This window comes from Amphibalanus amphitrite, unplaced genomic scaffold (genome assembly GCF_019059575.1).
Source record: "Amphibalanus amphitrite isolate SeventyFive unplaced genomic scaffold, NRLGWU_Aamphi_draft 000197F_arrow, whole genome shotgun sequence".
In the NCBI taxonomy this organism is placed as follows: domain Eukaryota; kingdom Metazoa; phylum Arthropoda; class Thecostraca; order Balanomorpha; family Balanidae; genus Amphibalanus; species Amphibalanus amphitrite.
The window spans coordinates 655,603-668,089 of record NW_024881692.1 but is presented as its reverse complement, the minus strand read 5'-3'; the positions used below and the strand labels follow the sequence as shown (position 1 = coordinate 668,089).

Below are 12,487 nucleotides of genomic sequence, written 5' to 3'. Positions count from 1 at the left end.
CAACGATTTTCATGACAAAGGATACGATCTCAAATACTTAACCTGTCTCTAACGATTCTTGCCATTCTCATTTATACCATAGGTATCTTCTGAGCTAGCTGAGAAACCATGTTCCGCAGAAAAATCACTTAATTAGCTCCGACACGACGCCCTCAACACGCACGAGGCCGGCCGCTTCCTTAGTGAAGATAGTTCACCTAAATGCCCACCAGGTGGCAGGGGAGACAGATCGCGGGGGGGAGTTGCCGATCCGTTATGTGATCCGTGCGAAGGCCATAGACGTCGCCACGAGGGAAATTAGAGAGTCAATGAGCCAACATTCAATCTAACATCTACACAGCATGCTTGGCAATGAAAGTTTATTTGGGAGAAATGTAGGCAAAACCAAATGGTGGATGCGTACATATAGGAGAAAAATTGAAGATGGTTGTGTGTCAGCTACCTACAATTGCGAACATCGAGATTCGAGAGCTATTAGATAATGACATACACAATCATTTGTTAAGTCCTATAGATTCATCCGAATTAATTGTAACCGAAAGGTTATCAGTATAGGCACACTCACTTTGAATATTATACGCTAAATATTAGATTGTCATCAGGCCTGAATGCCTACAAAAATAAGCAATGCATTCGGTAATGTCATTCGAAAGCATGCACAATTTTTCCTGTCGTAGCTTAATCGGCATTAATCAGTTTCATCTCAGTTTTTATTTCTTCCTGGGGATCGGGTCCTTGAAGAAAATTCAGAAAATTATTCATCGTTTCTATGTCGAGCCCAACTCCTTCATCTGTTGCTCCGGACATCTTCATGAAAAGAGTGGGACACGTACTACCCTGAACGTCTGTTTTCACTGACCTATTTACCAAAGACTGGCAGCGTCTATGTGCTCTGTGGTCGTACCTTCACCGGGATGCGGTAACAGTAACCTCGACGGATTTTTATACGAGTTCCGTAGAAGTCGTTCGAGTGAATGATGTGGGGGTGTCATCGTTGCATTGGTCAGTCTTTTTTGTTCTGTGCTGCATTCTTGTCTCTGTGCTGCGTGACTCATACCTGAGATATGACTGATATAAACAACGGTGAATCGATGAGCATGGCGTTTTCTCCTCAGCGGTATCCGCAATCCGCATAGATCCATTGCAGATGTATGGTGCTCAGCAGCGGTTCAAACAGGTAGCCAGCCGGTTATACTTACTATAACTCTGTTTCGTTTCAAGTTTGCAGCCGAATTGCCCTGCTGAAAGCAGTGCGTGATTTCTGTACATACAGCTCTTACATTTTGAGGCGCAAATTCTTGAGCGGAGGAGCGATCCTCCAAAGAAATTGCGACTGCAAGCTTGATATGGAACATACTTATAGTAGGTAGCCTCAAAATCGAGGTTGCCAAAGAAAGATCGAAGCAGGGACGCAAATGCGATTCCCGATCGTAAGAAATGACCACAAGGGCTTATTTTTCGTGGGATATTTCACCATAGCTAACAAAAACAAAAACAAATGCATAATCACGAAGATCGTCAACATCAGATGAATGTATTTCTAACGGAAGCCGTTCAAAATTAAAAGTGTAAACAACTAGACAAACAAGTATGGGACGAAGAAGGCCGACATTTTCGATTGCCTCTTCAGACAGAATGATCTGTCTAGGTCACGATCGTCTGACACCTAGGCGTATGTAGGTCAGCTTCCGATAGAACCGTCTGTAGTCAAGCCCGCGATCGTGTGGTATCAAACGCAAATATGTCTCTTTTCACGTGTCTACCTCCGTTCTCACGGATTTGCGATTCCAATCTAGCGTCAACAACACTTGACCGAGTAAATGTGACAATACCGGCGTCGATAGAACACGACACTGATTTTTAAGTTAAATAGCTGTATCTCTTGGCTACCTGGTGTACCGATGGACCTATTTGAATTTCGACGAAACGCTTGTGCTCTCTGCTCAGACATGAAAGTTCGAGTACTTTGTTCCATTTTCATTGAAGATTGAAGATCCCGACCCAGACATTCGATGCGTGAAACACATGTTACACTTGACACGTATGACGTGTTAGGCATGATGCATATGAGGTGCAACACATGACACATTAACCCTCGCCCTGGCAGGGGGGGTCGATGCGACCCCCCCCCCCTAAGGTTTTTCAAAGATAGCGTAAAAACGGAGGCGCGCAGCGCCGCCAAATTTGGCACAGCTTATGGGGCAACCTTTTTACATATGACCTGAAAATTTCAGGTCCCGGTGACCTTGGGTCAGGTCACCAGGTCAGAAAAACCGGTACAAGGTCATGGTCAAATTTCAATTTTCTTTTTGCACCTGTCCAACTCACAGTTTTGGACTGATTTCCTTCAAACTTTCAGGATGTGCTAAGTTCACCGAGTTGTATAACATATAGTTCGTTTTTTGAGGTCACTGACCTGAGGTCAGTTAGAGGTCATTGCGTCGTAATATGTTAAGCCTATGGGAAAATACTAAATTCGGAAAATACTGGAGATATCCGCTTCGTTCTATCACTTTTGTGCTTTGAAACCACAGTACTTAACCCTATTCCTGGCGGGCTCCGCCGGGACAAGAAACTGGCGGGGGGGGGCGATTCGCCCCCCCCCCTGAGATCTCGAGAACGAAGCAAGATAGCGACAAACGGTAAACGGCATCGGATACGCACGGTCAAGATCTACAATTTTTACTCAGGTCATTTTCCGGTCAGGTCAAAGATGACGTCACAGGGGTCAAAAAAGTCAAAATGGCGGCGCTAGATATGGAGAGAGTTTTTCTCGAATAACTTTCGAATTAGTCAAGATAGGAACAAACTAAGGGCATCATCGTGATCCTCTCGTCAATCCGCATCGAATGATATATATGTGGACCTCGCAAGGTCAAGGTCAAAGGTTGACCTCAGGTCACGTGACCTCGAGGTCATCATGTATATCATTCGATGCGTCTTGACGAGCTGAACACAATGAGACCATCCACGCGTCTGTATCTTGTTCCTGTACGGAGTTATTGGCCAAAAACCTTTGGTGACCTTTGATGACGTCACATGACCTCACAGCTGCCCAACAGCAAAACAGACCTCAAGGTAGTGAAGGTTGATCGTATATGAAGTCATGTATGGTATATGGGGCCATTCCGACCCGTTTTAGTGGTAAAAACAGGGAGTTGATTTTTCCCCCATTGACTTATAATGGGGAGGTCGCGAAACTGACCTGACCTTAGGTCACAGATATCAAAATTCCGAGATATACAAATTGCACATACTGGTACCCTTACTAAAGCCTGAAGAGAAGAAATTGATCGGTCAAAAACTCTAGCTCTGGCGTGATTGCAAACTTTTCTGAGGTAGGGTCACCAAACCGCCTCTGGTGACCTGACCTGAGGTCAGATCAACTCAAAATTTTCAGGCATGTTGCGTAGAAGTCTTTTAGGAAAAGTCAGAAAATTTGAGCTTCCTAGCTCAACGCGTTTGGGAGAAATAACCAAAAAACCTCAGGGGGGGGGGGCTCCTGAGGCCCCCCCCCGCCAGGAATAGGGTTAACAGCAGGTCACTTGGTGCTTCTTTGTTTGGTGTACTTATCCATGGGTCAGGTCAAATGAGGTCAACTGAGGTCAAATGACGTTTTTGCCAATAACCTGGCACATAATGACGCTAGAGCTTAAAAAATGGTATCATTGTGTTCCTGGTGATCAGCCAAATCGAATGATATGCAATATGATGCAATTTGGTTAACTTTAACTTAATTCATTAATTTAATTTTACTTAAAATTTAAGAAAAACTTGAGTGTTTCTAGGTGCCATAGGAGCCAATCGCGAGGGGGGTCGCATCGACCCCCCTGCCAGGCCGTGTTATGAAAAATGCCCTGCCAGGGCGAGGGTTAAAGAATTACGCATGACACGTGTGACGTGCTACTTTTGACACGCACGACGTTTTACGCATGACACGTGTGACGTGTTACGTATGACACGTATGACGTGTTACGTATGACACGTATGACATGTTACGCATACAGAGTTTTGCATTTAGCGATGTCTTATTCGCCATCACTGTGTCGAGTTCTGCCTCATCGGAAGCAAATCAAATCGTATTCCGGCTCCGGCGCAGTGAGGGAAAGGAAGTGACTCTTCATGGCCCTGTCGCTCGTGAATAAATCAATATATGTTGACCTCGCAAGGTCAAGGTCAAAGGTTGACCTCAGGTCACGTGACCTCGAGGTCATCATGTATATCATTCGATGCGTCTTGACGAGCTGAACACAATGAGACCATCCACGCGTCTGTATCTTGTTCCTGTACGGAGTTATTGGCCAAAAACCTTTGGTGACCTTTGATGACGTCACATGACCTCACAGCTGCCCAACAGCAAAACAGACCTCAAGGTAGTGAAGGTTGATCGTATATGAAGTCATGTATGGTATATGGGGCCATTCCGACCCGTTTTAGTGGTAAAAACAGGGAGTTGATTTTTCCCCCATTGACTTATAATGGGGAGGTCGCGAAACTGACCTGACCTTAGGTCACCGATATCAAAATTCCGAGATATACAAATTGCACATACTGGTACCCTTACTAAAGCCTGAAGAGAAGAAATTGATCGGTCAAAAACTCTAGCTCTGGCGTGATTGCAAACTTTTCTGAGGTAGGGTCACCAAACCGCCTCTGGTGACCTGACCTGAGGTCAGATCAACTCAAAATTTTCAGGCATGTTGCGTAGAAGTCTTTTAGGAAAAGTCAGAAAATTTGAGCTTCCTAGCTCAACGCGTTTGGGAGAAATAACCAAAAAACCTCAGGGGGGGGGGGGCTCCTGAGGCCCCCCCCGCCAGGAATAGGGTTAACAGCAGGTCACTTGGTGCTTCTTTGTTTGGTGTACTTATCCATGGGTCAGGTCAAATGAGGTCAACTGAGGTCAAATGACGTTTTTGCCAATAACCTGGCACATAATGACGCTAGAGCTTAAAAAATGGTATCATTGTGTTCCTGGTGATCAGCCAAATCGAATGATATGCAATATGATGCAATTTGGTTAACTTTAACTTAATTCATTAATTTAATTTTACTTAAAATTTAAGAAAAACTTGAGTGTTTCTAGGTGCCATAGGAGCCAATCGCGAGGGGGGTCGCATCGACCCCCCTGCCAGGCCGTGTTATGAAAAATGCCCTGCCAGGGCGAGGGTTAAAGAATTACGCATGACACGTGTGACGTGCTACTTTTGACACGCACGACGTTTTACGCATGACACGTGTGACGTGTTACGTATGACACGTATGACGTGTTACGTATGACACGTATGACATGTTACGCATACAGAGTTTTGCATTTAGCGATGTCTTATTCGCCATCACTGTGTCGAGTTCTGCCTCATCGGAAGCAAATCAAATCGTATTCCGGCTCCGGCGCAGTGAGGGAAAGGAAGTGACTCTTCATGGCCCTGTCGCTCGTGAATAAATCACCATTCGTCAGCCGGCGCATTAGGAGACCGACCGGAGGAACCAAAAACACGACACACAGGAAGGAAATGTAAATAACTCGACTCAGGCGCCTCCCGGTCAAATAACCCAAAACTAAGCCAAATAGACCGCTAATTGAAACAGCATACTGCATTGGATCGACTGCATTGTTTCCAAATTACCAATAGTTAGTTTTCAAGCCGACCAGGAAAAAATTATATTGAAAATATACTCTACAGTTTTCAATCAATTTTATTCTAAACACAACCGATTTCACAGATAAACAACATTTCAACGAGACATGGATCAGAGTTAAATTTTCTACGAAACTGCGACCTTTGCATTTCCAGAACTAGGATCATTACAAATTCACCATGAGTGATCATGTAAACACTTCCGAATACATCAGAACTCATCTCCGGAAAAAATCAGGAAGTTACAAGGTCCTTTTCACGGGCCAGCCGAGTAGGTTCCGGCGGAATATGTTATAAACAGGTTCCTTCTGTATCTCATCAACAAACAACCATGTCGCGTACTTCCTCAAGGCACGCGTATGACAAAATCAACTAGAAAAAGAGGACGAAGAAAGGGCAGAGATTCTACACATCCAGTATTACGAGATATACAAATTTGACCTCGAAAGCAGCGAAAACGTCCGTAAGCGACCTTTCGCTGCTCACGGAGCTGTTCAGCCTCCAGTGTGCTGCATATGAGCGTTGTTAACCCCATGATTTCGTTTTTTTGTAAACATCGAACAGCACAATAACCGTGTTTACATAGGGTTCCCTTAATCTTCCCCTATTTGTCTCTTAAATGTCCCTTGTAAAGGAATCCTCTGTCTCCTTTACCTCGCTTCACTACAAATATGGCGCAACTAAGTCATTCTAGAAGCAGTTTGCAATTTTTACTTACCTTTAGGGCTCTCCCAAATAGCTTCCAGACTAGACACTGAGATGAAAGTGATAGCACATGAAAGCTCAAAGCAAGAAAAATCAGAAAACTATCTGGCATTTAACATACTTTAAACGGCTGAGCTATTATTCAAGTAGGTGTAATCACATCCACGGCAATATCAGTACACCGCACCTGTCGAATTTCTGCCTTGACTTTCGGCCGTTAATGCGTTAATGCCACTTAAAAATCCTCAGTCGGCGCACGTGCGCTTGTCGAGTCGGGGACCACCAGTCGGACGATTCGGAATTGCCGGCCAATCAGCACGCCGCTTTTGTGATGTGGTAGTTTGAGAACCACTGGATATGGTAGCGTAGCAGCTTTTGGAAAGGCGCTACGCTACCAAATCTTCCCCTATTTGTCGCTTAAAGAGGGAATTGAAGGGCAGGATAAAAATACTTCAAAATATGAATTGTTGAATTTCGAGTATTAAATAAGCCCAATTTATATTGTTTACAGCATAAACGATGCTTTGTATGCTTCTAACAACAATAGCGCCCATAGCAACGTTACACGCGATCGCTATGATGCTTAAAATTCGATCTGAAAATAGGGGAGAAATAGGGGAAGATTAAGGGAACCCTATGTAAACACGGCTAATGTTGTTCAATTTCAAATGGATTTAGGTGCGTTAGAAATAAGTGTGTTAGATTAAGTAGTTTTTTTTTGCGTTTTACCCAATGTCATCCACACAAGCAATGTTGCAAATAAGTTATAGAAAGTTCACAATTTTTATCGGCATGTTGCGTCTGCTATAAGATAAAATTAAACAACAACATTAGCAAGCAAGTTTAATTCGTCAGTAACAACTTCATACCAGTTCAAGTCAGCCAGAAGCCGGTATGTGCAATGTGCATGGTGATGGTCTACCTGTCGTGTGAGGATCCAATAAATTCCGCCCTCTTCTCCCATCGTCTCCGGCCTCTCTCGGCAGCGCCGGTCAACAGGTACACGAGAGCGCCGTGTGTGTATGTGTGTGTGTCTGTGACGTCATCCGCCGTCGAGAGATGACGTCACCGGTCGGCTGCCGAGTGACCCCGAATAAAACCACGGCGGTGCGGCAGCGCGCCGGCAGTGACAGCAGAAGACGGCACGTGAAGCACAGGGTGGCAGGGAGATCAGAGACAGCAGCCAACAGGCAGAGACAGCAGCACACAGCAGAGAGACATCAGAGACAGCAGCAGACAGCAGCAGCGACACCATGCCGCCTCAGAATCTGGCCAGCGTTAGCAGCGACGGGATCCCGGCCGACATCGAGATTCCTAAATGTAAGTCAACCGCGAGACGCGAACGTGTGTCACCGTGACCCCTCCCCTGTGTCACATGTCAAGTGTTAGGCCGGTTACCGACGCTACGTCGGTTACCGGATGATCACGAGAGCATTCGGTGGTCTGCAATATGCATGCATCGTTGTCGTAACGCTCATACAGTCAGGTACTGCAGGCACCCATGTAAATTGATACTACTGCCTTTGAGTTAGTTGATATTGGGAAGCGTTGCCTGTCTTAACCCGCGCACCGACGGGGGTCTGCGCCAACTTAGTACCGACGGGGGGGGGCGGATGACCGCCCCCCCCTGAGATCTCGAGAACGAAGCAAGATAGCGACAAGCGGTAAACGGCATCGGATACGCACGGACAAGGTCTACAATTTTTACTAAGGTCATTTTCAGGTCAGGTCAAAGATGACGTCACAGGGGTCGAAAAAGTCAAAATGGCGGCGCTAGATATGGAGAGGGTTTTTCTCGAATAACTTTCGAAGTAGTCAAGATAGGAACAAACTAAGGGCATCATCGTGATCCTCTCGTCAATCCGCATCGAATGATATATATGTTGACCTCGAAAGGTCAAGGTCAAAGGTTGACCTCAGGTCACGTGACCTCGAGGTCATCATGTATATCATTCGATGCGTCTTGACGAGCTGAACACAATGAGACCATCCGCGCGGCTGTGTCTTGTTCCTGTAAGGAGTTATTGGCAAAAAACCTTTGGTGACCTTTGATGACGTCACATGACCTTACAGCTGCCCAACAGCAAAACAGACCTCAAGGTAGTGAAGGTTGATCGTATGTGAAGTCATGTATGGTATATGGGGCCATTCCGACCCGTTTTAGTGGTAAAAACAGGGAGTTGATTTTTCCCCCATTGACTTATAATGGGGAGGTCGCGAAATTGACCTGACCTTAGGTCACCGACATCAAAATTCCGAGATATACAAATTGTAGCTACTAATGACCTAATAACATCCTGCGACTTTCAAAGGCCTCCGACATCTACTGTAGCTCTGGCACGGTGACAAAGTTGCAAAAAAGTGACTTGAGGTTGGGTCATTCAAAGTGACCTGGTGACCTGACCTTAAAAGTTAGGAGGTTCAAACTTGCACACCATGTGTAAAATTGATGAGAGAATAGTCATACCAAATTTCGCGGCGCTACGCGCCGCGGTTTTCCCGCTATCCGCGAAAAACCTCAGGGGGGGGGCGGATATCCGCCCCCCCCCGTCGGTGCGCGGGTTAAAATGTGAATATAACATTGTTTTTCACAATAAAGTGCAAATGAAGATTAATCATGCAAGAAAGAAGCCTAAATTAAATCACCTTTGGACCTCTTACAGTAGATCAATTTGACGGAAAACAACATTTTCTCAATAACTCAAAGTCCATGCATCGGTCGCATGAGTTCAAGGTGGCCATTAACGCAGATAACAAAGGTTGTTAGTGCAATAAGCAGCAGATAACAGCAGCAGTTCAGCCGGTAAGGATGGTGGCCCGTCTTGCACCGCTGAGCCGTCTTACCCCACCTTCCTCTATGTCTGGGATAAGAGCTTCGGGTGTAGGTACCTACATTGGTTTTCTAGCGACCATAAAAGAAACATTGACATGGTATGATATTATATGATATGAAGTGATATGAAGCAATTGCATGGCTGAGTTCACCGTAGATATTTTTTCTGCCCTTTGAATAGAGGGCAGCTTTGCAATGTTATATTCACATTTATGGTCGCTTTCGCTAAAGAGATTTTCTCTGTCCTCTAAATACAGCGCACAATCATTGTAACAGGTTACAGCTGTTATCGGTGGTACGGAAGGCACATATCTGACTTCTTTTTCGTACTGGACCTCCCTTTTATGCACTCACTTTCAGCTGCCTTTATTATTGGTCAAATATGTGACCAAGTTGTCTGGTCATTTATTTCTGTCAGCTACCAAAGAGTGATGATTTTCTATTTCGTAAATTAATGCACGCAGCTTCAACCGGCATTGCTAAAAGAACAACGCGTATACATGTGCTTCATCTGGCAATCCTGAAAACGATTATATTCTTTTAACTTTGATGCATATTTGAGCAAGAACGCACATTTACCTTTCCGCATCAAATGCGAAATAGATGCGTATTGCGCAATCAAGGACCACGACTTTTTTGCGACGCACCTTCACCGATTTTGGCGTTGTATGTTTGATCAGATATACGCCTCCTCTTATCGTGTCAGATTTGTTTGTCAAGCCATTGACCTCAAAGTGTGGGCTGATTCAGTGACCCACATGACCTCTTTTCTGTCAAGCTACTCTTTTCTATTCTTGCATGTAATTTTCGGAGCAAACATACACGTTATTTTCGCAATCTAGTAATTGTGTTGTGCAAGTGTTTGTAGAACTAACGTAGTTAACACTTTTCACACAGGAATTTTCGTGCATTAGCCGTGATACGCCGGGGCAGCCCAAAAACGCGAACGACTTCAATAATCACGATCTCACCTTATGTGCGGCGAGTAAGCAACTTTTTACGTGACTCACGGATCACTATTGGTCATGAAGTGAGCAGTTGGGACATGTTTCGTGAAGTGGTCGCCGGCTTAGCGCGCCAGTTTTTGCTCCCTCGCTTCTCCCCTGCGTCGTGCTTTACTGCTGTCTCGATATCGGTAGCAAGCGCCAGGCAAGTTTTTCTACAGTTTGCTTCTCACGAATCGATGACACTTCGGGGTACTCAAAGATATGAGCTTTGGGCGTGGTGGAGTTAAGAATGTGTATAAGAACCAGCAGAAAACAAAAATACGCAGGAATAGTTAGCCCAAGGAGTGTTTAACTGAACAACCAACATCTCCATAGTGGCTGCTGTTCATGGAACCGATAAGAATATATTCGAAATTTTATTCTTTTAAATCTGTGAGCACATAACCAGCAGCAGGTACACTCGGGGGCAGATTGATGTTCCACAACTCTTTATCCACCGGGTTCCTATGGTTCAGCATTGGCAGCAGCCGCCTGGTACCGGTAGACTGTGCCGCTTCACTTACTTGTCAAGCGGCACAGCCTACCCACCCGTATGACACCGGTCTGGGTCGGTGGCTGGAAGGTGATGTGGGCCGCCTGTGACGTCAGCGCAGCGGCGAGGGCCGAGCCCGGAGGCATGGCTCGGGTCGGCGCGGCGCGGCGGCTGACGAGGGCTAGGGAGTGAGGTGGGGTGGGAGCACGGACATCGCGCGGCTGGGCGAGTGTAGCTAACTTTCGCCTTTCAAGGCGCCAATTATTCTACCTAATAATTGTGCTAAAGCAGTTGTTAAAATGTCCTATCCCCAAGACAGCGCCTATCATCATACTTGCAATGCACATTACGACACACTTAAGCGTGGCAATGGGACAGCCGATAGAACTCATGTCACTCGTGCATCGAGGTGCGGAGCTATATTTTGTATAACATATTAGTATTAAGGCCTTGATTGAGCAGATTGGTGTCTATTGTTTCGCACGGCAATCATCCAGAGACGTGGGAACTGGGGGTTATGAGTAGTGCCGCAGCCAACGCCCCAATTTAAAGCGATTATTACTGTTGCTCTAATATGTGGTCGCAGCCCCCAATAGCAAACCGTTGCAACTAGGAGCCAAGAAGTCGGCCACTCAGGGGGGTTCGAACCGGGCTTCTCCCACCGGCCTATTCACGACACGAGCGTTCATCCACTGAGCTACCGAGGATGGTCCTCGCCTGCACAAAACAAAATGACATTCACCCGCTGAACGCCAATGACAATATTGTGACATTTGATCGCGTTTGACCGCGGCAGGTGGTCGCTGGTTTCGGCAGCTCAGTGGATACACGCTAGCGTCGTAGGGTGACCGGTTGGAGAAACCCGGTTCGAACCGTCCCAGGTGCGTGACTTATTTGTTCCTAGATGGAACGGTTTGCTATTGGTGGCTGCGACCACACATTAGAGGAACAGTAAGAGTTGCTTAAAGTTGGGACGCCGCGCTATCCAAAAACCCCAGTTCCCACGTCTCTGGACGATTGCTGTGCGAAATAATAGACATCAATGAGCTCAATCAAGGCCTTAATACTTATCTGTTAAAAAAAAATGTAGCTCCGCACCTCGATGCACGTGTGATATAAATTCTATCGGCTGTCCCAATGCCACGTTTAAGTGTGTCGTAATGTGCATGGCAAGTATGATGATAGGCGCTGTCTTGGGGATAGGACATTTTAACAACTGCTTTAGCACAATTGTTAGGTAGAATAATTGGCGCCTTGAGACGCGAAAGCTAACTACACTCGCTCAGCCGCGCGATGGTCCGTGCTCCCACCCCACCTCACTCCCCAGCCCTCGCCAGCCGCCGCGCCGCGCCGACCCGAGCCATGCCTCCGGGCTCGGCCCTCGCCGCTGCGCTGACGTCACAGGCGGCCCACATCGCCTTCCAGCCACCGACCCAGACCGGTGGCATACGGTGTGGGTAGGCTGTGCCGCTTGACAAGTAAGTGAAGCGGCACAGTCTACCGGTACCAGGCGGCTGCTGCCAATGCTGAGCCATAGGAACCCGGTGGATAAAGAGTTGTGGAACATCAATCTGCCCCCGAGTGTACCTACCATCTACGTACACATAACACCCATGTCTAAAAACTAGAAACATCAAAACATGTTACAAAATCAGAGCTTTTGTTCTGGTTTCTATCACCATAATGATGATTTTCATCATTTCACCAGTAGTAGAACGAAAATGTTATCTGTTCCAATGGCAGCATTTTCAGCTCTAAGCTCTGCAGAAATTTGTTATGTAAGCTAGAAGACAAACAGAACAAGAATCTGGCAACAGTAAGCCATGGAACAAGT

At 46.1% G+C, this 12,487-nt stretch overlaps 2 protein-coding genes across 2 annotated transcripts in view; both read left to right on the top strand.

The window, feature by feature from the left end:
• Nucleotides 1-1,095, top strand: part of LOC122384753 (calcium-binding protein E63-1-like) — a 31,179-nt gene extending 30,084 nt beyond the window's left edge. The window contains exon 9 of the mRNA XM_043372463.1: nt 273-1,095. The gene's annotated coding sequence lies outside the window, so the exon portion shown is untranslated. The remainder of the gene's footprint in view (nt 1-272) is intronic.
• Nucleotides 1,096-7,463: 6,368 nt separating this feature from the next.
• The window catches only part of LOC122384752 (sodium-independent sulfate anion transporter-like), a 39,067-nt gene continuing 34,043 nt past the window's right edge, over nt 7,464-12,487 (top strand). The window contains exon 1 of the mRNA XM_043372461.1: nt 7,464-7,661. Within this exon, the coding sequence (XP_043228396.1) occupies nt 7,595-7,661 (67 nt within the window). The 5' untranslated portion in view covers nt 7,464-7,594. The remainder of the gene's footprint in view (nt 7,662-12,487) is intronic.